Genomic DNA, 27,415 nt, shown 5'->3' with positions numbered 1-27,415 from the left:
CACTTCTGACACCAGATGCAGTATTTTCCTCAGTCTTCTGGAATACCAACCAGACCAGCGACACCTTACCTTCTACATGTTGCTGAAAATACATAAGTCTATGATTCATCCACTCGGCCATCCAGTGGCTAGGATAGAATCAATTTTAGAACTTTTATCGATTTTTGTGGACAAACGTTTGCATCCTTTTGTGTCCCTGGTGCATTCGTATGTTCGTAATTCATCACATTTTATTGAAGGTTGAATGTGATACAGAATATGTCTTGGGGAGATATTTTTAGTGACATTAGATATCAAATCGCTTTATTTGAATATTCCCCATATGGTGGAGATTAAGATTGCTGAAGAAGTTTTAAGTAAATGTTCTGAACATAAGGGTTCCCACCTCCTTTTTGGTGGATTTGCCATCTCTTACTCTTACTAAAAATTTCTTTATGTTCCATGGTGAATATTTCCAACAGATTAAGGGAAATTGCAATGGGGGCCACAATGGCCTCGGATATAGCGTATCTTTAGGTTTTGGCTTTTTAGGAGAGATTTTTGTATTCATCGGGGTTTTGGGCCAGGGTTTTCTTGTAGCTTCGTTACATCGACAATGTCTTTCTTTTATGGTTGGGTCTGAGGACTCTTTTCAAGATGTTTGATTTTTTTAATTCCTGTGATTCTAATTTACATTTTTCTTATTTGGCACATATGAATCGTGTGGCATTTTTGGATATGTGGATGGTTTTGAGACTACACTTCATTGGAAGAAGACGGACTGTAATTCATGATTACGTTTTGATAGTTGCCACCCGCGAAGCATGAAGGAAGGAATACCCGTTAGCCAATTTTTTCGTTTGCACCGGGTTTGTTCTTTCTTAGTTGAGTTTAAAAAACAGGCAACACTGATGCAGATATACTTGTTAGAAAAAGGTTATCCATGGAAGATTATTAAAACAGTCTATAAGAGGGCCCGTTTTTGTCATCATGAAAGGTTGCTGCAAAAGAAACCAATGGTCTCCTCTGATAGGATAAGAACATAAGAAATTGCCATACTGGGTCAGACCAAGGGTCCATCAAGCCCAGCATCCTGTTTCCAACAGTGGCCAATCCAAGCTACAAGTACCTGGCAAGTACCCAAACACAGAGTCTATCCCATGCTACTGATGTTAGTAATAGCAGTGGCTATTTTCTAAGTCAACTTGATTAATAGCAGGTAATGGACTTCTCCTCCAAGAACTTATCCAATCCTTTTTTAAACCCAGCCACACTAACTGCACTAACCACATCCTCTGGCAAAAAATTCCAGAGTTTAATTGTGCGTTGAGTGAAAAAGAAATTTTCTCCGATTAGTTTTAAATGTGCTACATGCTAACATCATGGAGTGCCCCCTAGTCCTTCTATTATCTGAAAGAGTAAATAACCGATTCACATTTACCTATTCTAGACCTCTCATGATTTTAAAGACCTCTATCAATATTCCTCCTCAGCCGTCTCTTCTCCAAGCTGAACAGCCTTAACCTCTTTAGTCTTTACTCATAGGGGAGCAGTTCCATCCCCTTTATCATTCTGGGCACCTTCTCTGTACCTTCTCCATCGAAACTATATATTTTTTGTACACTGTATTCAAGGTGCGGTCTCACCATGGAGCGATACAGAGGCATTATGACATCCTCCATTTTATTCACCATTCCCTTCCTAAGAATTCCTAACATTATGTTTGCTTTCTTGACTGCCACAGCACACTGAACCGACGATTTCAAAGTATCATCCACTATGATGCCTAGATCTCTTTCCTGGGCGGTAGCTCCTAATATGGAACCTAACCGTGTAACTACAGCAAGGGTTATTTTTCCTTATGTGCATCACCTTGCACTTATCCACATTAAATTTCATCTGCCATTTGGATGCCCAATTTTCCAGTTTCACAAGGTCCTCCTGCAATTTATCACAATCTGCTTGTGAGTTAACTACTCTGAATAATTTTGTATCATCTGCAAATTTGATTACTTCACTCGTATCCCTTTCAAGATCATTTATTAATATATTGAAAAGCATGGTTCCTAGTACAGATGCTTGAGGCACTCCATTGTATACCCTTTTCAACTGAGAAAATTGTCCATTTAATCCTACTCTGTTTCCTGTCTTTTAACCAGTTTGTAATCCACGAAAGGACATTGCCACCTATCCCATGACTTTTTACTTTTCTTAGAAGCCTTTCATGAGGAACTTTGTCAAATGCCTTCTGAAAATCCGAATACATTACTTTATTAACTCCTTCAAAAAAGTGAAGCAGATTTGTGAGGCAAGACTTGCTCTAGAGGTAAAGCCATGCTGACTTTGTCTCATTAAACCATGTCTTTCTATATGTTCTGTGATTTAGATCTTTAGAACACTTTCCACTATGTTTCCTGGCACTGAAAGGCTAACTGGTCTGTAGTTTCCTGGATCGCCCCAGAGCCCTTTTTAAATATTGGGGTTCTTTAGCCACTCTCTAGTCTTCAGGTACAATGGATGTTTTTAATGATAGGTTACAAATTTTAACTAATAGATCTGAAATTTCATTTTTTAGTTCCTTCAGAACCCCAGGGTGTATACCATCCGGTCCAGGTGATTTACTACTCTTCAGTTTGTCAATCAGGCCTACCACATCTTCTAGGCTCACCGTGATTTGGTTCAGTTCATCTAAATCATTACCCATAAAATCGGGTGTCCATATGTGCGTGTCGGGTATAGCGCGCGCACATGTACGCCTGCGAGCTTCTTTTAAAATCTACCCCTGTGTGTGTTATTTTCTGATCCCACCCACTCCACAACCCTGGGAATGCCTCCCTCAGTCCAGCTAGAAGTACACATTATGGAACCTCACACACATTTTTTTTAGCTGGACTGAATTAAGGCAATGTTGAGACATTTAAATCACTATTTCATGGGTAATGATTCAGATGGACTGAATCAAATCACGGTGAACCTAGAAGATGTGGTAGGCCTGATTGACAAACTGAAGAGTAGTAAATCACCTGGACCAGATGGTATACACCCCAGAGTTCTGAAGGAACTAAAAAATGAAATTTCAGACCTATTAGTAAAAATTTGTAACTTATCATTAAAATCATCCATTGTACCTGAAGACTGGAGGATAGCAAATGTAACCCCAATATTTAAAAAGGGCTCCAGGGGCGATCCGGGAAACTACAGACCGGTTAGCCTGACTTCAGTGCCAGGAAAAATAGTGGAAAGTGTTCTAAACATCAAAATCACAGAACATATAGAAAGACATGGTTTAATGGAACAAAGTCAGCATGGCTTTACCCAGGGCAAGTCTTGCCTCACAAATCTGCTTCACTTTTTTGAAGGAGTTAATAAACATGTGGATAAAGGTGAACCGGTAGATATAGTATACTTGGATTTTCAGAAGGCGTTTGACAAAGTTCCTCATGAGAGGCTTCTAGGAAAAGTAAAAAGTCATGGGATAGGTGGCGATGTCCTTTCGTGGATTGCAAACTGGCTAAAAGACAGGAAACAGAGAGTAGGATTAAATGGGCAATTTTCTCAGTGGAAGGGAGTGGACAGTGGAGTGCCTCAGGGATCTGTATTGGGACCCTTACTGTTCAATATATTTATAAATGATCTGGAAAGAAATACGACGAGTGAGATAATCAAATTTGCAGATGACACAAAATTGTGCAGAGTAGTTAAATCACAAGCAGATTGTGATAAATTGCAGGAAGACCTTGTGAGACTGGAAAATTGGGCATCCAAATGGCAGATGAAATTTAATGTGGATAAGTGCAAGGTGATGCATATAGGGAAAAATAACCCATGCTATAATTACACGATGTTGGGTTCCATATTAGGTGCTACAACCCAAGAAAGAGATCTAGGTGTCATAGTGGATAACACATTGAAATCGTCGGTTCAGTGTGCTGCGGCAGTCAAAAAAGCAAACAGAATGTTGGGAATTATTAGAAAAGGAATGATGAATAAAACGGAAAATGTCATAATGCCTCTGTATCGCTCCATGGTGAGACCGCACCTTGAATACTGTGTACAATTCTGGTCGCCGCATCTCAAAAAAGATATAATTGCGATGGAGAAGGTACAGAGAAGGGCCACCAAAATGATAAGGGGAATGGAACAACTCCCCTATGAGGAAACACTAAAGAGGTTAGGACTTTTCAGCTTGGAGAAGAGACGACTGAGGGGGGATATGATAGAGGTGTTTAAAATCATGAGAGGTCTAGAACGGGTAGATGTGAATCGGTTATTTACTCTTTCGGATAGTAGAAGGACTAGGGGACACTCCATGAAGTTAGCATGGGGCACATTTAAAACTAATCGGAGAAAGTTCTTTTTTACTCAACGCACAATTAAACTCTGGAATTTGTTGCCAGAGAATGTGGTTCGTGCAGTTAGTATAGCTGTGTTTAAAAAAGGATTGGATAAGTTCTTGGAGGAGAAGTCCATTACCTGCTATTAAGTTCACTTAGAGAATAGCCACTGCCATTAGCAATGGTTACATGGAATAGACTTAGTTTTTGGGTACTTGCCAGGTTCTTATGGCCTGGATTGGCCACTGTTGGAAACAGGATGCTGGGCTTGATGGACCCTTGGTCTGACCCAGTATGGCATTTTCTTATGTTCTTATGGCTTTGAAAGTCACCCTGTTAAATATCTGCCTATCAAGGGGGGGGTATGGGGCTCAGGGCAATTCACCTGAATGGGGTCCCTCCTCCATCTAATATATTGAAGAATGGAGGGAGAGGATGTATTATCTTTGCATGCAGGCTGCCATAGATCCTGCCGTGCCAGGGAATGGTAAGTGATTTCAGGTGCTGGAGGCAAACTATTGCGGCAGCAGTGGAGCTTGGGGCAATCACCCTTATTCTTCCTCCTATCCCCTTCCAGGATGGCCCCTATCTACTGGGAAACAGACCAACAAAGGCATAATGAGAAGAATCCAATTTATTTTCCTCACCTTTTTCTTGTTTTCTTCTGCTTCCTGGAGCATGGCTTCCCTCTCCTGCAGCAGATGCTGTCGATTGAAACTCAAGGTAGCAACCTGTGTATGCATAAAATTCATCCCATCAATTACTGGATCATGCTGAACAATCAGGCATTCATTCAGTAAGTGGAGAAAACCAAAATCTTTGTAGGCCATGACATTTTATTTTTGATCAACAAAAAAAACTTGTAATACACAAGCTTTCAAGACAACACAGGCCCCTGCTTTACATGCATCAGACTGATGAAGGGAACTCTAGGAGGCCAATATTCAGTAAGCAGTTTAGTGGACAAGTTATCCAGCAAAAGTTAGCCAATAACTTGTCCTGTATATTCAGAGACATAAACGTGCCATATATTCAGTGGGATGAATGCCCCACTGAATATACTTGTTTAAAGTTATCTGGCTACAAGTATCCAGCTAACTTTAAAACCTAAACAGCTATGTTTCAATATAGCCGGTTAGGTTTAAAGTTAACCGAATATATGCAGCCGGATAACTTGCTACTTATCCAAATATCTTTAAAAGAGAGAGTAGGAGAAAGCTCCATGAATACTGATAATTTAATACCTGCTCTGTGGAGTCTTGGAGGTGTTTTGTTAATTTATGGTTCTGATCTTCTAATGACTGCTTCTCCAGTCTTAATGTGGAAACCTCTTTTTGAAGGGAATCCATTCTGAGTAACTACAAACAAGTCGACAAGGTAAACAAATTCCAAAATTATCCAATCAGTCTACATAACAGGACAATATTACATCTGAAAAATATTTCTAGTTGTATTGTTTTTTTGCAAAATCTAAATTCATATCCGAATGCTCACATCACTAAGAATTTGAAAACAGTATGAAATGTTCCATAAATAGTAAAACATATGCTTGTATCTAAAATAAACAATGTAAATTACACTACGGTGCTGTGCGGTATCTGGCCACTTGTCCTGTTGGAGTGTCACTACAATATTACATGCACATGCTTCTTATTTTATCCTTTCGAAGCTTTTACCCTGCTTTTTGCACTGCAAAAACACTTCTTTAGGGTGGGAGTGTAGCCCAGGGGCCCTCAGGTACTGCACACAGATCTGGTTTTCAGGGTAAACCAAAACATGCAAAGTCTATTCCTGGACCCAAATGTATGCCAAGTATTGCTGATCAATATTCCTTGTGGACATCCTGAAATCCAGTCTATGATACAGTGGGGGTTAGAGAAACTCAGCAATTTGACTTGGTTAATCCTAAAACAGTCATGAAATCACTCATTGGTATCACTTTATTTAAAGAGGCAATTGGACTCCAAGGCCACACGAGACTAACGCATAAACTGAAAATCTGTGATTTTGTTCTGGAATCCATGCTATATATTGAAACTGAGGTTTGACAATGGCAATAGTGGAATAATGCATAATTACAGACAGGATTATAATTCCTAATGCAAGAAGTTTTCACAGGGCAAGCTTTATACCATTACAAAATGAAAGCATTTGCTTTATAAAACTGTCTGGAAAAAGATGTAAGAATAAGCATTTGATGCCATGTTGACCTATCTACCATATTTATCTTCCTAGAGGGCAATGATTAATAAACACTGAGTAAATCCAAGTCTAGTTGCAAATCTAGGATTTTATATAAAGGTACCCAGACCTCAAAGAGCTCCTCCATGACTGAGTGTTTTTTTAAAGTTAGGTTGATCAGGTGTTGTAGTGGACTTCAGATGATTATTAAAAAAAAGTGTGTCCTGCTTGGTAGATTTTGGTATCTCAGCTCTCGTTCACAATAAGGTTGATAACTTGGTGGTAGTGGTCCCAATTAGTCTGTTTCTATTTCATAAAAGATCCTGACAGAATTCACTTCCAACAAAAAACACTGTCCCTGCTTTTCCACCGAGCAACATGTGAAACTATGGTACATGATACACAAGGACACTCCTCTGTTCTTTTCAGAGAGAGCCGATGGGTTCACCTTTTGGTCCCTCACATCACAAGCAGCAGTGGATATGTACAGAGGCTGTTTCAGGGCTTGGCTGCTACCCCTCACCTCCACTCTGAGCATGCCCCTTAATGCTTACTGGGTTCTTATGTCACAACCTAATCACAGTCAAAAGGTTGCTACTTTATTTTATTTTATTTATTTATTGTTTTTGTTATACCGAGTTTCATGATAGGCATCACATCAACCCGGTTTACAAATAACAAGGAGTGTAAAGCATAACGTAACGTAAAAAACAATATTTTCAATAAGAACCTTGAACTTTAAATACAGTGAATCAGAAAAAGGGAGAGGGAAAGTTACAAAAAACAAGGAAAATAAACTTGGGATTTACTCATGCTTCTGCCTGTTGACATGGGAGATGTATTCCAGGATAACAAGTTACTATTTTTAGGGTGTCAAGTATTTGCAAATTTATGTGTGATGTACCATGCTTTGGGGTTCCTATGGAAAGCCTGTAATAAATAACCGGGGAACTAGGAATGCCCTACACGCCCGTGGAATAAGTCAGCAATAACCTTCTCCATGCTGAGTATCACTCTTCCCTTTTTTAGGAAGCCTGTGGCTCTCGCTCTCTCTCTCTCTTTTTGTGGAAAGAGATTAGAAACATTTTCTACACGTGTTCTGTCACAACCCTGGACCCAACCACAAAGGATTTCTCCATAGCGTCTACTGGGACATACCATTAAGTAACCAAGGGGTTATGTATATATTACAGAGAAATAAGAAAAATTCAATGTACTATCTTCCCCTTTTTCTTGTTTTCCTCTGCTTCCTGGAAAATGCCTTCTCTTTCCTGCCATAAGCACTGCTACTCCACAGTCAAAGTAGCAACTTGTATGTGTGCATATGACATATCCCATTAATCATTGCTTTCCACTCAGCCATTCATTTTGTAGGAAGGCTGGAAAAGCCTAAGCAAGCAATGCAAACTAACTGGGGAAATGGTTTACCTCCCTTCCTCTTCTTCCTGGTGACAAACGTCTTTTTTTTTTTTTTTTTTTTTTTAAACATTCCGCCTTTCATGATACCACAAAGAGAATTACATTCAGGTAGTAAGTATGTCCCTATCCCCAGAAAGCTTACAACCTTAAGTTTGGATCTGAGGCAAAGGAGAGTGAAGTGATTTCCCCAAGGTGACGAGGAGTGTCAGCGAAATGTGAACCCTGGCTTCCCTGGTTCACAGCCTGCTGCTCTAACCACTGGGCTACCTCTTTCACTCCTACTGGGGCCGATGCAATAACATGCACTGTAAATCGGGCACTCATATGGAGCACCCATTTTCCTACCGCATGCACAACCACCTCTCCTGGGCGCCCAATGCTATATTATAATGAGCTGCCAGGCTAAAAAAAGACGCTCTAGGGAGATATTGTGCATCCCTAGCGCTCAAACGCATCGGGCGCCCAGAAACTGTGAATGGGCGCATCAGAAAAATGGGCGCTCAATACGCGCGTCTGTTTTCTCACCCCACAGTTGATTTACATGCACAATAGCATCGCCCTGGAGCATGTATATTTTGTGTGCATATTGTGTCCAGAAATGTTTTTTGGGTTATCAGCCCATTACATTTTTCTTTAATTGTTATCACCGCAAGCAGTACATCTTAGTATCGCAACGATACAAAATAGGAGGAACCAAAGAGAGCAGTATTTTTGTTTTTTTCATGCACCTTTAGCTCACGGTATGACAATGCCAGCTCCTGGGCTAGTGTTAAATTTGCTGCGATAAAAAGGGATGTGTGGGTGACCAGCATTTTTCTGCATCAGGGGTAATAACTAATAGACTCAACTACATGGCATTTACATGTGATGAACGCTATTAGGTATGTGTTTGTTGGGACACGCTAATCCCCTTTTTGCATTGGTTGTTAGTCTTAGCGTGTCCAGCCATGCGTTTACCTGTGTGCTAGGCTAAGCACATTTTATTGCCTCAGCCCCATTATGTCTGGCCTAACACCATATTCGTAGATTAAATATCTACAGTGCGGACTCATAAATGTGCTTGTTGGAAGAAAGGCTGTACCGAGTGGAGTTGGTCCTGGGTTCAGGAGAATCTCAGTTCTCTTGCTCTGACAGCCTGGAAAGGCAAGGCACTGCACAGAGGCTGTGCCAGAATGGGCAATGCCCTGTCAGTTACCAGTACATGAACTAAGGTGGATGAGGTCAGTTTCAACAGGAACGTTCTCATACCCTCTTCACAGCCAGCAACAAATGAGAGAGGAGGGAAAACAGAGTACAAGTAATGCTGGCTACCTAACGTCTTGCAGCCTTTAGTTATAATGATTTGCGAATCTCTGTTCCCCAGTTGCACACGACCTACCTCACCACATTCTCCTTCCCCCCCTCACCATCTGAAGGGCAATGAAGTCTGGGCAATTCCACAAGAAAAAAAGGTAGGTGAAAACTGCTGTAGGACTTCTGCCTGTTTTCTGAACTTGGCACTTTTGAGGGAGAAATGCCCACAATAGAGTTTTGTTCATTTTTTTTATGTGCAGAAGTTTATGATTGCACAACATTTTTTGTGAAGATTTTCTTTTCTCTTGAAGTTTCAAGAAATGAAAGCCTCAGGCAAAAAAAAATTATTTCAAAATGGTGCTACCCTGCTCCTTAAATCTGGTCCCAAAACTGCAAAGAAATGTCAGCCGTTGCAGTCTGGCACATCAAAGCTCCAGATTTGTAGCAATAAAACAAAGAAAAAAACTCAACCAAATACTCCTCTGTACACCAGCTTCCCTTGCTATAACCTCATTTTAAAATGAGCACCTCCAGGGTTTCTAGATTCATACAGGATCGATGTAACGGCATGCTTTAAAAATAATCCTTGCAACACAGACCACAGAATCATAGAAGAGGCAGAAAAAAAAATCTTGTCCTAAACATTTGTAGTTCAAGAAATTCATGCACAGAAAAATATTCTTCCCGTGCAGGTCCATGCACCTCTGCAATATTTTATTTTCAAGGCCTTTTATTTTTTTGCGCTTGCATAGTATAGCACGAACTCAAAAACAAGCAACCTGCACCAGCAGAGCTGCTAATTCCTATCTGATAGGAAGAGGATGTTTGTTCTGGCTTCTTCATCTTTTCTCTAGAGACTTCCAGCTCTTGTCTCCTAAGCTTTTGCCTCTCTCTGCCATGTTGCTTGCTGCTGCACCTGCTCCTGCCCTGCTCTAACAGCTGCCTCCTGCAGTTCCTTGGCAGCAGCAGCCGCCGCCTCCTCTCTCTGCCAGCCGCCTCGGCGGCAGCTGGATAGTGTTCTGGCTGCACTCCCACCTGGCATTTAAATCTGAGCTCATGCCGTGCAGCTCAAGGGTCCTGGCATTTGAACCGGCACAATTCATCCTGGTGCTTCTTCGTCTGAAAAGAGAAACTGTTTGGCGATTCCAGTACATGTCATGAGGAAAAAAAAAAAAAAGGACTACAAGAGATAAGTGGGAACAAGACCATTTGCTGTTGCAATTGTTCCTCGTTGCCAGGCCTGGGCACCAGCAGGGTGAAGACTCTTCGCAGAGTGCATCACAATTTCTATAATAGCCTAGGGATGAAGAAAGAGGACTAGGCTGTTAGGGAAAAATATGATATTATCTGGACCTGGCTGCCTCATGGAGATACAAGTTTCATTGCATCCCGTTTGCTCGATTTCGGCCAATTTTTTTTTTTTCATTTGTCTGCAGTTCAGTTTTCCTTGGTTACCTGTTTGCTCAGCTCTTCTTTTTCACAGAGGGCCAGCTCCTTCTCTCTTTTCAGCTCTTCAACTTGTTTCCTTAAAACAAATGTATTATGTTTCTGTAGAGAAATGTATTATGTTTCTGTAGAGAAACTCTGGAAAACCCATTACTACCACCCCAAATACGCAAAGACCAGGATTTAATCTGCATTAAACGAACTGTTTTATAACCTGCAAAGGAAACTCAGGCAGTAAGAACTGCATTGAGCTTGCTTTATTAAAAGAATTACATGAATTAATTATGGAAGGTTAAGCAAAATCCAGATAATACAGTACATGCATTAATCCTTGCATTGTTTAATTCTTTGGCCCAGTTTCCTCCTGCTGGTTTCAGTTTCAGCCCAGTTGGAACTAGGGCTAGAATCTGGTGCCATGAGCCTTCATTTGTAACTATCCAGGGATTTTTTTAATTTCCTCTTAACTTAGCCCAGTCATTACAGGGACAATCCTCAGCCAGCGGCCACAGACCATGGCTCCTTCTGGACTCCCGTAAACGTAGAACCTGAACCTGGCCACTAGGTGTCACCACCATGCAAAGGCTCAGACTCTCTCCTCCGGGGCTGTGAACGCTGTTGCCGCAGCATAGTCCCGGTCCAAGAATCAAATCCGAGGTTGCCTGCATCGTGGTGCACAGGACTATCACTGAGCTGGCCCAATAACATTTATTTTTCTTAGCTGCACACCACCACCAGGATAAAAAGGAATCCAGCAGTAAATTTGGTCACTGGTGTTGTAAATGTTACTTTAGAAAAGACAAGTTTCAGCTACTAGATACCCATACCAAAAACTGGAACTTGTTACAGCTCCAAATGACTCAAAAGTAATTATTTGAAACCAAATTGTATTTCTTCTGACTGACATAAGCACCACCTCAGCATGGTTTTATCCTGGATGCAAGTATATAATGAAGAAAAAAAAAGGCTGAGTATTTGCAAAGGAAAGAGAACTGGAAATAAAACTAATTAATTCACAAACTTTAACACAAATATTTAAAAAAAAAAAAATCTTTACTATAAAAAGATAAATCTGTTTTTATTAGGACACCAGTGTTTAGAAAGCAGATACTGCAGGAAACAACATGTCCCCTTATATAAAATAGCTAAAAAAAAAACAAAACTATGACTCTTTATGAAAAGTAGTTAGAGAGCTTCTGGGTCCAGTGACTCACGCAAACACAAGTCCCCAGCTACCCTCCAACAGTTTCAGACAGGGCCTATGCTAGCATTTTTGTGCCTTATGCGAATTACTGTGCTGCCCCCGCCCCCCTCCATTCTCTGTCCCGGGACCACCAAAAAAACACTCAGTTCCCTTCAGTGATACAAACTTTAAAAACTGATACCATCACCACCCCCCCCCCCCCGCCGAGCTCATGGCTGGTGCAAGGGTATTAGGTGCCCCAAGCAAACCTTATAGCCATGTACAACGCCCCTCCCCCCCCCCAACACTCCATTCCACACACACACACACAGTTAAAGAGTTATATTATAAATGAAAAACATCAAAGTATAGTATTCTGAGGTAAAAATATCACTTACATTATATTTACATGCACTGCTGTGATGCCAACTAGAAATCCCTGCAAAAAAGACATTGGGAACGCATATGGTATTAGGCCTGTTCTGATGAGTGTTGGATGTGGGCTTGACACTCTGAGAGCCCGAATGCACTCACACTTCCTCATTCACACATACAGAACATAAATAGACCCCCGCCAAATACAGAAGAGAGTAACCATAAAGTAGAAATACAAATGTGCAGATAAAACTGAACTGGAAACTGCAAGAAGCCAGACACTCTATACAGTGCAACAATGAAAAAAAACAGAACCATCACCAACCTTCAAACATCAAACACCAAAATAAAGAAATAAAATAAATACATAATCATAATACTAAAAACCTATTAACATTTAAAAACTGATGAATAAAAGATCAAATAATTAAAAGTTCATTTACAAGTTTTTTTAAATGTCCCAAACACCAATAAAATATTTCAAAACAGCAGAAAGCAAATAACACCTGAAAAATAAAACTAAAAAGGATTTTAAAAATTCACACTCTCCATACCTGGGAACTTTTGATTTCCAGATGCCCTGAAATTGTCATGGATTATCAGGCATAGTGTAACTGGGGTAGTTGTGCACAAACATGCTCCTTCTCATACTCACACATGCTTTCTCTCACTGTCCCCACACACAAGCACACATGATCTCTCTTATTCACTTCCTTTGATTTAGGAGGCAGCAGCAGAGTCTCCTTCAGCCCCAGTGGCCAAGGGAATGACTTCCGGCCACGGGGCATTGGACTACTTCCTGCAGGGCGCACTCCTCTTCCTCCTCAGCAGCGTGGCCCTGCCAAAATCAATGGTATGATCAGTGCTGCCCTGCTGGCAACGCTGCTAATTTTGGTGGGGCCGTGCTGCTTCTCCACTTGCTAAGGCAGCGCTAACCACGCCGTCTAGTTTGGCGGGGCCACACTGCTTTTTCTTGGCAGCATGAACCTCTTTCTTCCGCCGCCAGTGGAATCTGGTCCACCAGCGGCACCACAAACCTTTTTCTGCTGTCAGTGGGATCGGGTCCACTAGCAGCAGAAGCACGGGCCTCTTCCTGCTCCCGATGCCGCCCCACTGGGTGTGCCACCCTGTGCAATGGCATGGTTTGCACACCTGGTGGTGCCAGGCCTGGTTTCAGAGGTGCATGACTGAATGGCTCCTTTACTTTGGGCAGACCTGGTTAAAAGGCACGTTCTCACTCAGTCCAGCATTAGCATAGGGCTAGAGGAAAAGGACTGACGGGCCGATACAGTAAAGTCTGCGGGAGAGCGGGCGCGCGCACAGTCCACTCTCCTGTGCGCACGATTCAGTATGCAAATTAGGACCGGCAGTAAAAACAGGTAAAAGGAGGCGCTAGGGACTCTAGCGCGTCCCTAGCGCCTCCTTTTGGACCGGAGGGGCAGCTGTCAGTGGGTTTGACAGCAGACGCTCAATTTTGCCGGCATCGGTTCTCGAGCCCGCCGACAGCCACAGGTTCGGAAACCAGACGCCGGCAAAATTGAACGTCCGGTTTTCGACTCGCAAGCCACAGGCCAACTTCAAATTTTTTTTTTTTTTTTTTTTACTTTTGGTAACTTTCGGGACCTCCGACTTAATATCTCCATGATATTAAGTCGGAGGATGCACAGAAAAGCAGTTTTTACTGCTTTTCTGTGCACTTTCCCGGTGCCCGAAGAAATTAGCGCCTGCCTTTGGGTAGGCGCTAATTTCTGAAAGTAAAATGTGCGGCTTGGCTGCACATTTTCCTTTCTGAATCGCGTGGGAATACCTAATAGGGCCATCAACATGCATTTGCATGTTGCGAGTGCTATTAGGTTCGGGGGTGTTGGATGCACATTTTCGGCCCCTTACTGAATAAGGGGTAACACTAGTGCGTCGAAAACTGTATCGGCCCGTGAGGGAGCAAGATTTTACTAATTTATTTTTTTTTTGAGTGATTATATATTTTTTTATTTAAATCTGTTGAATGGGAAAGTCTGTTATTTTAAATAAATGTTTTTTAGGTGCACTTGTGGTAATACCAGATATTAATGGAAGGTCGAAAGGAGAGATCTGAGAAAAGAAACTAATACCGTACATCCTGACTTCTCTGTTGTTCAGGGATTAAAAGGGGCTCCTATGGGCTTGGCACAATGTGCCCTGAACTCTGTGGCTTCTCTTGTGGCTACGAACCAAGGGAACCATCTGGGCCATGAGCTGATGATGCTTTCTTCTTGGCCTTTGGCTGAGAACGAGAGGCTGCACAATATGGGAGTGCTAACATCCTGCCAACTGAGTCCTTTTGGGCCATGAAAACGTTGCAAACATGACCTCCTGTTTGGAAGACATGAAAAGGTGCAGGATGGACGTGCATCTATCACTGACCGAGCCAAATTAATGCTCTGAGCTCAGCACCTCAGATCTGCGGGAAGCCGCTTTTGTTCGTGGGTTGCTGAGAAGCTTCAGTCTGCTTTCAATGCAATTTTTCTCTCTGCCAAATTAAAAAGCTAAGAGCAGGGAAGGGTGCAATAAAGTTAGCCCCTCCTGAAAGGGATCTGTGGAAGAGGATCTTGTCCCATTGAATCTGAATAAAATATAATATTTCTTTTTTCATCTTACAATAGCAGAAAAAAAAAGTTTGGCTGCTTTGGCTGTGACCTGCACTCTGCCCTGAGGTGAGTGCAGTGCTACTGAGTAGTGCTAAACTCTTAAATCTTCTGGCCAAAAACACAATTATAGACATTTCCCTTAGATAACTATTTAAAGTCTGCCTGTCCTCTGCTCAGTGAGTGGATTGGCTCAATGGCTTATACAGGAGATTAGTGAGCCCTGCTTCTGCTCTCTGGGCTGCAAAGGCAGCGCTCACAGCCCCAAAGTGGTGGGAGCCTTGGTCATTGTGCACAGGGCCGGGCTGAAACACGTTGGCACCCAGGCCAGACTATTAATTTGGTGCCCCCCACCCCCCATGGCCAGTGCAAGGTGCCCTAGGCAAATTTTACAGCCTTTGCACATAGACACATACCCTGGCCCTATACACACACACAATTAAGAATTATATATTTATAACAGATTTTACGTGAATAAAGAGAAAAGTACAGTCTTCTGAGGTAAAAATATTACTTACATTATATCAGGGGTTCTCAACCCAATCCTAGCCAGTCAGGTTTTCAGGATCTCCACAATGAATATACATGAGGTAGATTCGCATACAAGGGAAGCAGCATTTGCAAATCTATCTCATACACATTCATTGTGGAGATCCTGAAAACTTGTTGGCTAGGTGTGTCCCGAGGACTGGGTTGAGAACCCCTGCATTATATTATGCACTGCATTGGTACCACCCAGAAATCCCCATAAAAAAAAGACACTTGGAACCCATATGGCATTAAGCCTATTGTGTAGCAAAATCAATTGCAAAGTTCCATGTAAAACAAACCAGAAAAAACAATTTAAACAGAAAAAGTTCAATAATTCCAAAATGCCAAATCTTTATTGAAATGTCAGTCCCCCGACATGGACCGTGTTTCGCAAGGGCTGCATCGGGAGGGACCAATTACATGTGGTAAAATAAAGCGGCCTTACATTCTTAAGAAATGAGTCTGCGAAAACAAAATCGATTAAACAATTGTTAGGACCACTTTATTTTACCACATGTAATTGGTCCCTCCCAATGCAGCCCTTGCGAAACACGGTCCGTGTCGGGGGACTGACATTTCAATAAAGATTTGGCATTTTGGAATTATTGAACTTTTCCTGTTTAAATTGTTTTTCCTGGTTTGTTTTACATGGACCTTTGCAACTGATTTTGCTACTCACCTGTTGGATTATGTTCATATTAGTGTGTTTGTCCATCGTTCCACACTTCATTGTGGGTTTATTAAGCCTATTGTAACATGTGCTGGGGGTATGCGCAACCCACAGAAAGCTATGAGTAAACTGAATTACAATTACAATACAATAAACCTCCCATAATAAAACACTAACAGCACTCAGTTTTAACTCTACCTATGAAAAGGCAACATGCAAATATAATACCAGCCCCTAAAACACCAATACAACTCCTATTAGGAGAATACCTCACCTCAGTCACACATGCAAAACACAAACACACCCTCACCAAATACAGAATAGAGCAACCATAAGTTTAAATAAAAACATACAGGCAAAAACTAAACTGGAAACTGCAACAAGCCAGACTCTCTATGCAACGCAACAACTGAAAAACAGAACCATCACCATTCCTCAAACTCAAACAATAAAATCAAGAAATATAATAAATACATAATCATTAAAAAAAAATACTAATAAAATGAAATTTCAAAAACAGCTGACAAATAGATCCAATAAATAAAAGCTCAGATACAATTTTTTTATTTCCCAAACACCAATAAAATATTTCAAAACAGCAGACACAAACACCCCCCAAAATAAAACTTAATAAAGATTTTTTTAAAAATCACACTCTCCATACCTGGGAACTTTTGATTTCCAGTCTCCCTGAGATTAATGTGGATTAGTGAGAGTGGGGTGGGCAAACTTTCTCCCCTCTCTCTTATATACAGTATATATACGGTATATATATATATACACACACACACACACACACACACACACACACACACACACTCCCCTCTCACATACATGCTCACACCACACACTTCCTCTTTCACACATTCTCTCTTTCTCTCTCTCACATAATGCTCATACCCAGAAGCTTCCTCACGCACATGTTCACACACACGTACTTTCTCTCACATACATGCTCACACACACATGCTCCCTTTCTCACACACACATACATACATACATGCTTTCTCTCTCATATACGCATACTTATAAACACACTCACATCCTCCAGTTTCTCCAGCTCTTTAGTGTGGGATCTGAGGGAGGGAGCACTAGGGAGCGCTCCCGATTCCTGGGGGATGTGTGCCCATGGACCACAACACGACTGCAGAGAGGAGCTCCAAGGAAGTGCAGCGGCAGGCAAGGCGTGTCCCAGTATGGGAGGAGCAGGCTGACCACCGCCCTAACCTCTGCCAAACCTGCACGCACCGGTAGATATCCAGCAATGCAATGCTGGTCTCTGGGGTAGCCCTCCAGCCACTCGATAGCCCTTTCAGATCTGCCACTGGGTAGCGGCAGATGTAGCAGGACAGACAGAGGTCGAGGACAAGCGATGGTACTGAAGCTTGGAACAAGACGAGACCTCGGCCTTAGACTAGGCTAATGGCTTGAGGAAGGCGAGGAAGCTCGGAGGCTCAGATGGAATGAAGACACGTGGAACCTGGGACTCAGACAAGATGAGGATACGTGAAACCTCAGGCGAGACAAAGATGCTTGAAGACTATGACGAGATGAGGACGCTTGAAGACTCGGACGAGATGAGGACGAGACGAGGATGCTTGATACTTAGTGACTCAGATGAGCAATGGTCAAGGCATGGAGAAGGCAGGCATGGTCAGACGCAACGGAGGTCAGGCTTGGAAAAAGCAGGCAAAGCCAGGCAAGGATTCTGGATACTCCGAAGAGGATTTGAACCGGGGAAGACTCAGGCGAGGATAAGGACTCAGGATACTCAGACGAAGACAGAGGCTCAGGGACTAAAAGGAATCCGGGCAGTGCTCGAAGACAAATCCAACCACCAGGAAAGTAGACACTGAATAGGAACGGATTTACTCCCAGGAAACAGTCAGCTAGAGACAAGGTCCGGGGCAAGTGAACTGAGCCCATAACTTGAGGACTGATGGAACTTCAGAATCAGGACCGGACAAAGGACATCAGAAGCAAGACTTGGAACATCAGGGTTGGAATATAAGACATCGGATACAAATGGACACCGATACCTTGGGACATCAGGACATCTATGGCATCTGGACATCAGGGGACATCTAGCGAGGAGGACCACAGGGATGACTGGAACATGACGGATGAAGACATCAGAAGGCTGAGACATCTAGACATCTGAAGACGAGGGGTTGTCAGGACATCCGGAGATAGGGAGACTTCTGGACATGGAGACACGTGGACATCGGGAGACATGGACATCAGGACATCTGGAGACGAGAGGACGGGATCCGACAAGAGACCAGTACATGGAACGAAGATCAGATGAAGGTTCAAGAACCATGGACGAAGACAAGGAGAACCAACAAAGAACAGAGTGCCTTGAAGAAGCAATGAAGGATCACGGAGGACTCCTGGAGCGAAGAGCTGGAACTGAAGATCCAGGAGCAGTCCGACTCCATGACTGACTCCTTGAGAAGGCGAAAACTAACTGAAGGCTGAGCCCTTTTGTAGAGCTGAAGAAGAAATGCCTGGATGACATCAGCAGGAGGAGCCTAGGAAGACAGCCCACTGCTGGCCCTTTAAGAAGAGCAGAGAGGCACGGCCCCATGCCCAAGAGGAGGGCAGGACCTTGTAGAGCGGCGTCCTGGCGCACAGGAGGTAGCAGGCCCTGATGATGGCGGCTCCCTGCCGCATGAAGAGGAGCTCCAGGGCGGCCTCCTGGCCGCAGAAGAGGACATGGATAGTGGCGGCCTCCTGGCCGCGTGGTGAGGAGCTTTGGGGCGGCCTCCAGGCCGCAGAATAACAGCGGAATTTGGTGGTGGCTTCTGAGCCACGAAGAGGACGACTTCGGCGGGGGCTTCTGAGCCACAAAGAAGGCCTGGTTGGCAGCGACCTGCCGCGGGAAGTGGCGAAACTGGCAGCGGCCTCCAGGCCACGGGAAGGCAGGCGACAGAAGTCTCCAGGCCGCGAGGGACTTCAGTATCGGAAGGTTAGCTGACGTTGGAGAGAAGTAAGGGACTGCTCGTGGCCTAGCCACGGGCAGGATCGCAACATTTGGTTGAGATCTGCAGCAGCCTAGCCCATCCTCTTCACTTCAGCTGCGCAGTGGGTTAGCAACTGCCGGGCAGCCCATGGCCTATTGGCTGCCAGTGGGTTGCCCCTCAGCCTCCTCTTTTTCACCACTGGTGACCTGTAGCTTCCCTCAGTCTTAGGCTGCTGGTGGGTTGGGGTGCGCTAGTTGACCCCACAGCATCCTCTGATCTTAGTCCACTGGCACATTAGGATCCGTTGGGCTGCCCCATATCCTCCTATGATCTTCAGCTGCTCTGACTTCAATGGTAGAGGAGCCAGAGGGAGGCAACCAATGCAGCAGAGAGATAGTGAGGTTTCAGTGCCTTATTGGTTGGTGCCCCAGGTGATTGCCCAGTTGGTCCACCCCTTATTCTGGCCCTGATGGCACAATGTGGTCAGACTGAAGGTACACACACACACACACACACACACACACACACACTGAGTTTTGAGGAGTGCTGCAAGTGCTGCAGTGATAGCTTGGCTTCATAGACGAGGGAGGGGTGTTAAACAATTTTGGGGGAAAACCTGAGCAATTGCAAATGAAGGCTCATGATGCTATAGCCCAGCAGAGGCTGGCTCCAGTTGAGCAGGAGGAAACTACCAGGTCCAGCAATGGGCATCATGGTGAATATAGAGGTTATGATGCCCATAAACTGTTTTAAGAAACATTATAGAACAATATAGAGAGGCATCATGCTCACCTCGTCCAGACATTCAATTCCCTTCCCAATGAAAGCAGAAGAAAAGAGTTTACAGTTCAGTAGTGTGGTAAACTTCCAAAATGCAGAGCTGAAACACCTGGTACAAACTGGTATGCAAATGTAATAAAGAGCATCCCAACCATGTATTAAATATATAACAAAAGCATTAAACATGGAAACACATTTAACTAATGTTCCAAACAAAGAAGAAGATAGCAGAAAATTAAAAAAAAATGTTTTAAGTTGCATCAAATGTGGAGCTACACCACATTAATTTTTGCATGAAGTACTCCACCCCATGCCATCATTTACCACAGGAGGGATATGAAAGAGACCTTCAGCTACCTGAAAGGTTTTAATAATGCATAAACTTCAAACCTTTTCACCTGGAAAGGAAACAGTAGAACCTAGAAGTCAGGAAATGAAACCCCAGGAGGGACGTTTCAGAACCAATGTCAGGAAATATTTCTTCACAGAGAGGGTGGTGGATGCCTGGAATTCCCTTCCGGAGGAGGTGGTGAAGATGAAAACAGTCAAAGAATTCAAAGGGGGCATGGGATAAACACTGGGGAACCCTAAAGGCTAGAGGATGGAAATGAAGAAAATGGTGCATGGGAGTAACTTGCTGGTGTGGCAGTTACTACCCTTAACCAATAAACCTTGATGCTTTTGATGCAACTGCATCATTGCTCTCCACTTCAGCATCCAGGAAAAAGGGGAATTGGATTTAGACATCAATCAACAAGGGCCCTGACTTTTACAGTTTTGGGAACAAATAAACATGGGGGTAACCTGCACGGAGCAGCAGTTACTACCGTTAACAGAAGGCATGGGATTAGTACCCTTAACCAATAAGCCTTGATTTTTTTTTTTTTTTATGCAACTGAAACATCACTTCCATAATTGACAGAGAAGAGGAGTTGAATTCGGACGGACAACCAACACGGGCCCTTACTTTTATGGTCTGAGGTACTGATACGCAGAGATAAGGAAAAAAAGAACAGGACTGCTTTTATAGCCAAGTCCATAAGCAGAGCACGTCAAGTACCACTGTCCGAATTTTCAAGAAGGCTCATCACCCTGTAAAAATGTTGCTAGCAGTAAAATTTTGTTTATGGGTTATCATAAGACTTGGGGATAACTGCATGGAGCGGCAGTTGCTACCCTTAAGAGAAACATGGGGGTAACCTGCACAGCGGAGCAGATAATACAAAAAGAAGCTTGCTGGGCAGACTGGATGGACCATTTGGTCCTTTTCTGCTGTCATTACTATATTACTATAATTTATACTTATTAGAGCAAATGGTGACCAAAATAGTGCTTCAAGTGTCAGTCAATTTATAAAAAAAATGTTTAACAGATGATGCCAACATTGTCAGTCACGAAAATACTTAACTTATCCAATAAATGGTTTAGCTTGACTTAAGTATTTTCATGACTGCCAATGTTGGCATCATCTGTTAACATTTTTATTTTCTAAATTGACTGACACTTGAAGCACTATTTTGGACACCATTTGCTCTAATAAGTATAAAGAAAGTGACAAACGATGACATGGGGTGGAATACTTCACGCAAAAATGAATACGGTGAAGCTCCACGTTTAATGCCGCTTTAAACATTTTTAAAAAATGTTTCTACAGTATTCTTGTTTGTTTGGAACATTTAGTTAAATGTGTTTCCATGTTTATTGCTTTTGTTATAAACTGCTATGCTACAGCCAGGAGAATATAACGGGGGGGAGGGTCCTCCGGTGTTTTCAGACCAGTCAAAGCCTAACAGACTAAGTACACTGATCTGCTTGTCCTTCAAAATTTGGGTTTGGGTGCACAATAATATCCCTGCTGACCCCCAACAGACTGAACGTCTCCACCTGGGTTAATTTGGGATAAAGTAATGGATCCCTGTAAGTTACTGTTTTGATGCTGATTCACTGGCCCGTGCGATGGTGCAAGTCTGACTTACCCCATCTTTGGCCTTGTCTGGCGTGACAAGAAAGCATATGTAATGTATGCACAACCTCCAAACAGCTGCTATAAAAGGAAGGTCATGTTCAATTACTCAGTGCTTGAAGTCATCCTTAATAAATCATGCATAGGCCACATAAGCCAGCTATCCAGTGAGAGCAAACATAACTGCAGCATGGGCTTCTGGGAAATAATGAATAGTATCAGTCACAGATGTTACAGTGTTTTTCTAACAAAAGCTGTTTAAGCTATCCTGGCTGTAGCAGAGACTCAAAACCTTGGCAAAATATTTTTTCCCTGTCAGATATAATCAATGAACAGCAAACGGATTCTCTTTCCCACACAAACTTTTACAGAAGCACATAATTACACCATGTTTCTTCACCTGTGTTGGCTGTTTTCTCCTTCAGCATCATCCAACTTAGTGTTCAGCATGCTGTTATCTTCAAAAAGTTGATTTACTTCAATCCTGCAGGAAGGAATAAGTCATGCACTTAAGGCCATTAAACAATTTAGTTCTCTCTGTGTAGCAATGCCCACTTTGGTGCTTGCAAGCCTCATAATGAAACCCATTCTCCTGTAAGATGGGCCATCTCTAGTTATCTGAGATTAATTTGTACCTCACAATAAATAGGGCCAGATACAATGTGTGGCCAAAGAGTTTTGGGGAGGGGGGGAGACTTAATAAAAAAAAAAAAAAAAAGTACATTTGAGAAAGCAAAGTGACTGCCTTGGAGTGGCAGCTTTATCCTGTTAATCAGCTGGCAAAACTCGGGTATGTATTCTCACTATTTAACATCCAAATACAACAAGACCAGTGTGGTTTGGTCAACTTAAACTGAATGAAAGGGATTCATTAATGCCAAAAAAAGCTCAGTTTTCCACTGCTCCAAAACTTACCAGGTTATCAAATTACTTCCCCAGAAGATCAATGAAATACGAGTCATTTACAGGCATCTGCTATTGCTCGATCAAAAGGCTATGAAAACTATTAGTACGCAGTGTAGAAACAGCAGCCTGTCGAACATTTAAAGAGCCGACTGACATCAGCTATGAATGTCAGTCTAGAGGGCATGTTTCGAAATCATTTACGCTGGTAAACCGTGATTTTCCCTGTGTAAATTGGCCTCTCTGATAATTACTATCCTCAGCTCGATTAAAAGTACACATGGGCTTCCACAGCGCCAATACTATTAGCTAGGTCCCAAGAACATAGGCAGTTCTAGCGCGTGCATTTTAGGCTAGCTAATATTCAAAGGAAAACCTACTTGGGGTAGTTTCTCATTAAAAATTAGATAGACAGTATGTGCAGTAAAAGTATCTGTGCATTTTGCAACTGCATGGGATGTTTGGACCTTGCCCCCATAAAACAATAATAAATATCATTAACAGGTTAAAATAATAATAATAAATTGTGAGCATTTGGATAAAGTCTGTGTGTACCTTTCACACGCAGTCCTTACCCCAAATTTTCAAAGTGAACATGTATGTAAGTTCGCTTTGAAAATCTGTGCATAAATTCCACGGGAAGCTCACAAACTTACCTGCATGGTTGTAACTTGCATGGGGTAACTTAGGCTCACATTTTTTTCATTTATTTTTTTTAAATTAAAAATGTTACATGCAAGTTCCAGCTCCAACCCCGAAATGCCGCTCTCTAGTTTGCCTAAAAGTATATGCAAAACCAATTTATGCACGGATTTTACAAGCACTGAGCCTGGGTCAAGTTTAGAACAGCCGTTTACACACATAGAACTGTGTTTTATGAACATATGGCTTTGAAAATCAGGCCCTGTGAGTCTAAGGAGCCTGCTTTAAGTCTGATCATTTGGCTGCATAATGGCTTTTCTTTTTCAGCATATTTTGAATAGACAGAAACCCCAAAGTGGTTGATGCTGGGTGGCTGCTGACAAATATTTAAATATAAACTGATACCGCTGAAATGTTCCCCAAATACAGACAAAAGAAAATTAAACTTAAAAAGGAACTTTTCCACTTTTTATTTATTTATTTATTTATTTATTTTTCGCTGAACTTTTAGCATCAACTGGAGCAAGAGAAATATTTTGTAGCTGGAGGTCAGAAATGGAACTGGGGGATGTGTGGGAGGGCAGGAGAGAGAAGGAAAATAGCCCGGAGTGAGCACCCCGCAACGTCAATGGCAGTACAGCACCAGCTCTTAAATGCCAAAGACACCACCCCAGCCCCCTATTCACCTTTGGTTAGTAAAGCTTTGGTTACAGGAGAAAGTGTGTGCTGGAGGCTGTCAGAGCTTATGGGCCCAGTCAGATTCATTTGCAAACTCAAATTACCAAAGCGTGAACCTTTCTCTTCCCAGATCAAGCTTGTTTAGTGAGATTAGTTGGGAAAGGTAGACATTTTTGTTATGCTAAGTATTGCTATGCAGTTAAAACATTTTTGGAACCTCTGTGACACTGGTTAAGTTAGTAAACTGTATAAGGAAGTCAAACCTGGCACTCCGTGTTGCTCCCGTTTCTTTTTCCAGTTTACACACTAAATCTTCCAGCTCCAGCAGTTTGACCTTCAGCTCCTCCTTCTCCATCTCAAGCTTGGTTTTTGCACTCTGCACCTCCTGGGCTGCTGCATTTTCTCTCTGCTGTAGCCGAGTGAGCAGTTCTTCCTCCTTCCTTTGCAGGGCCGCCAGCTCTTCCTCCTTGCTCCCCAGTTGCCCCAACAGCTGGCGGTTTGTGCTCATGTACTCTTCAAGTAGTTTTGTTTTCTTTCCAAGGGTTTCTTCGCTTTCCTTAAGCTGGCGTCCGAACGCGGCCCTTTGCCTGTGTGCTTCATTTCTAGCCGCCTTTAAGCAGGTTAATAGCCGCTGCTCCTCTTTTTGCATCATGTCTAGCTGCTCTTTGAAATGCTTGATCTGGGGTATAAAAAGCATTTTCTCTTTCAGCAGTTCCTCTTTTTCTGCTGAGATCAGCTGCAGTTTGGATTCTTGCGCCTGAATCTGGTCTGAGTTTTGCTGCAGCTGAGAAAGCAAGCTGTCTTCATGCTCGCTGAGAAACAGCTGGGCTTCATCTTTGGCCTGAAGCTGTTCAGAGAGCTGCTGGTTTAATCTGTTTTGATCTTCTGTAAACTCCACCCCTTCCTCCTTTCCCCTCACCCCTTCCTCAGCTCTGGTTTTGCACGTCTGTGCCAGGCTATTCCTCTGCCCTAACTGGGTCAGTGCCCCTTGCTCCGTCTCGCTCAACAAAGACAGCTGGACATCTTTGGCCCTTGAACAAGTTAATACCTGTTCATATTGCTGAGTTTGGCCTTGGATTTCCACTCTTTGGTTCTCAGTAAGGATGTCCTCCTCCCTTTTCAACGGCAACTGAAACAAAGTCTCTAGTTTCAATATCCCTTCATCTTCCTGCTCCATCTCCGCTGCCACCAGCTGCTCCCCCTTGTCAAGTGGGGATGGCACTTCTTCTCCTGCACTTTCCTGAGATTGTAGCTGAGGAGACAGCTGCTGATGTTGCTTGAGTCGCTCTTCCTTTCTTTGTGTTTCAAGATGGCCCTGCCTCTTCAGCTTAGAATTAAGACTGACTGCTACTACATGGGATGTACTGTTCTTCAAATGTCTCTCGGCTTCAGCCAAAAGAATTTTTAGGTTCGCCGTCTCACCATTAAGTTCATCTATTTGCTTTCTGGAACTGGCTTCCATCATCTCCTTCTCAAGGGCGAACGCTTTACAGATATTAGCTTGCTCTTCATTCATCCTTTCTTCAAGCTTTAGCTGTTCTTTCCTCCAGCCCGTTTCCTTCTCCTCCCATTGTTTTTGCTCTTGGCTACATTGTTCCTTCACTTGCTCCAGTTGCATTTCATGCATCTGTAACATCTTTTCCTTTTCAAGCTGGTGTTGCTGCCATAAGCTCTGTACATCTTCTGCATACTGCACTTCAGTCTGTGACAGCTTTTGATTCAGTTCTTCTGCCTCTCTCCTACAGATAAACAATTTGATGGTCATCCGTCTTAGATATTATTATACATAATAATGCTGTATATTCAAAAGTTCAGCACCTATTTTATCTCAAATGTATCATTTAATCTTACATGCTATAATACAGTAAGGGGTAGATTTTTAAAAACTGCGCGATTGCGTACTTTTGTTTGCGCAGCAGGCGCAAACAAAAGTACGCTAGATTTTATAAGATACGCGCATAGCCGCGCGTATCCTCTAAAATCCTGGATCGGCGCGCGCAAGGCTGCCGATTTTGGGCAGCCGGCGCGCGACGAGCCGCGCAGCCTGCCTCCATTCCCTCCGAGGCCGCTCCGAAATCGGAGCGGCCTCGGAGGGAACTCTCTTTCGCCCTCCCCTCACCTTCCCCTCCCTTCCTCTACCTAACCCACCCCCCCCACCCCCCCCCGGCCCTATCTAAACCACCCCCTACCTTTATCCATGGATTTACGCCTCCCGGAGGGAGACGTAAATCCACGCGCGCCAGCAGGCTGCTGGCGCACCGAGACCCGACCCGGGGGCGGTTCCGGAGGGCGCGGTCACGCCCCCGGAATGCCCCGGCCCAAAACCACGCCCCCAGACCCGCCCCCGAAACACCGCGTCCCGCCCCCAAAACGCCGCGTCGTTCGGCCCCGCCCCTGACACGCCCCTTCCAAAAACTCCGGGACCTACGGGTGGATTTACGCAAGCAGGGCTTTTAAAATCCGCCCGTAAGGATTTATAGTGATGCATACAAGATACATTTCAATTTTGCCAACTTGAAAAGATTTGTACTGGAATTATTCAGACATCTAAACTCAGCTTGCCAGTAATGAGATTTGAGTAAAGCCACAATCAATCTCTAGACTTCACTAGCCACAGATTCAGTTACAGAAAAACTCTATGAACTAAAAATACACTTTCCCCAAAATTGTGCAGGTAGAAGTAGTACCGATTTCAAAATAACTCTGCTGGTAAAAAGTCCAGGGCATGTTGTATGGATGGAGAGCTCTCTCTTGTTTCCCAAGTGCAAACATTTTTTGAACTATTACAAACTTAGGGGGAAAACTCCAGACTGAAGCAGTAGCTTTGTCATCAGAGAAGACGCATGATAAAGATATGTGAATTATAAAATAAGGATGAAAATATTAACAGTTTACTAAAAAAAAAAAATAAGTAGAACAAAATGGATCTCAGTGGTCATTTGGTTTTTGTATCACTGGTTTCCTTGCAACAACCACAAGCATGGACTTTGAAGTATTGAACTCCAGATGGCTCAGAGTATTAGCAAAGTGCTACAAAGCCTTTCACCTCTGACTTTGGCTGTCAATTCAAACCATGTGCAAGTACACGGTGAATGGATATTACCCATCTAAGAACCAGTTGGTATCCTATGTGAAATGAATTGCTGGTCCCAGTCAAGTTTCCAGTTGACTGTGTCCATCCACATTGCCAGAATCACAATCACAATATCATACTAACTTGAAACTAGGAGCTTAAATTTAGGAACGCAGCCCTAGTAAATTTTCAAAAGTTCCAATTTAGAAACTTAACTCCAAACGTTAGGAGCCTAAACCCTTTGGAATCTGACCTTAATAACCCTCCAAAAAAGGGACAGAAATTCCCCAAAGTTGATATGCAGGAAGAAAATTTCAATATCCAGAAGAAGTGGCAACTAGAAATTTTAGGTCAGCAATTTTTGAGAACCGACTCTCC

The 27,415-nt window shown here is 43.0% G+C and overlaps 1 protein-coding gene across 1 annotated transcript in view; it reads right to left on the bottom strand.

Moving 5' to 3' along the window:
* NINL (ninein like) overlaps positions 1 to 27,415 on the bottom strand; it is a 331,277-nt gene that overhangs the window by 28,349 nt on the left and 275,513 nt on the right. The window contains 5 exon segments of the mRNA XM_029594490.1: positions 4,961 to 5,044; positions 5,558 to 5,671; positions 10,662 to 10,731; positions 22,142 to 22,225; positions 24,228 to 25,703. Coding sequence (XP_029450350.1) covers positions 4,961 to 5,044; positions 5,558 to 5,671; positions 10,662 to 10,731; positions 22,142 to 22,225; positions 24,228 to 25,703 — 1,828 coding nt within the window.

The sequence above is a fragment of the Rhinatrema bivittatum genome, chromosome 3, assembly GCF_901001135.1.
Source record: "Rhinatrema bivittatum chromosome 3, aRhiBiv1.1, whole genome shotgun sequence".
NCBI lineage: Eukaryota > Metazoa > Chordata > Amphibia > Gymnophiona > Rhinatrematidae > Rhinatrema > Rhinatrema bivittatum.
The sequence above is the reverse complement of the archived record's forward strand: the minus strand, read 5'-3'. Positions and strand labels throughout refer to the sequence as shown.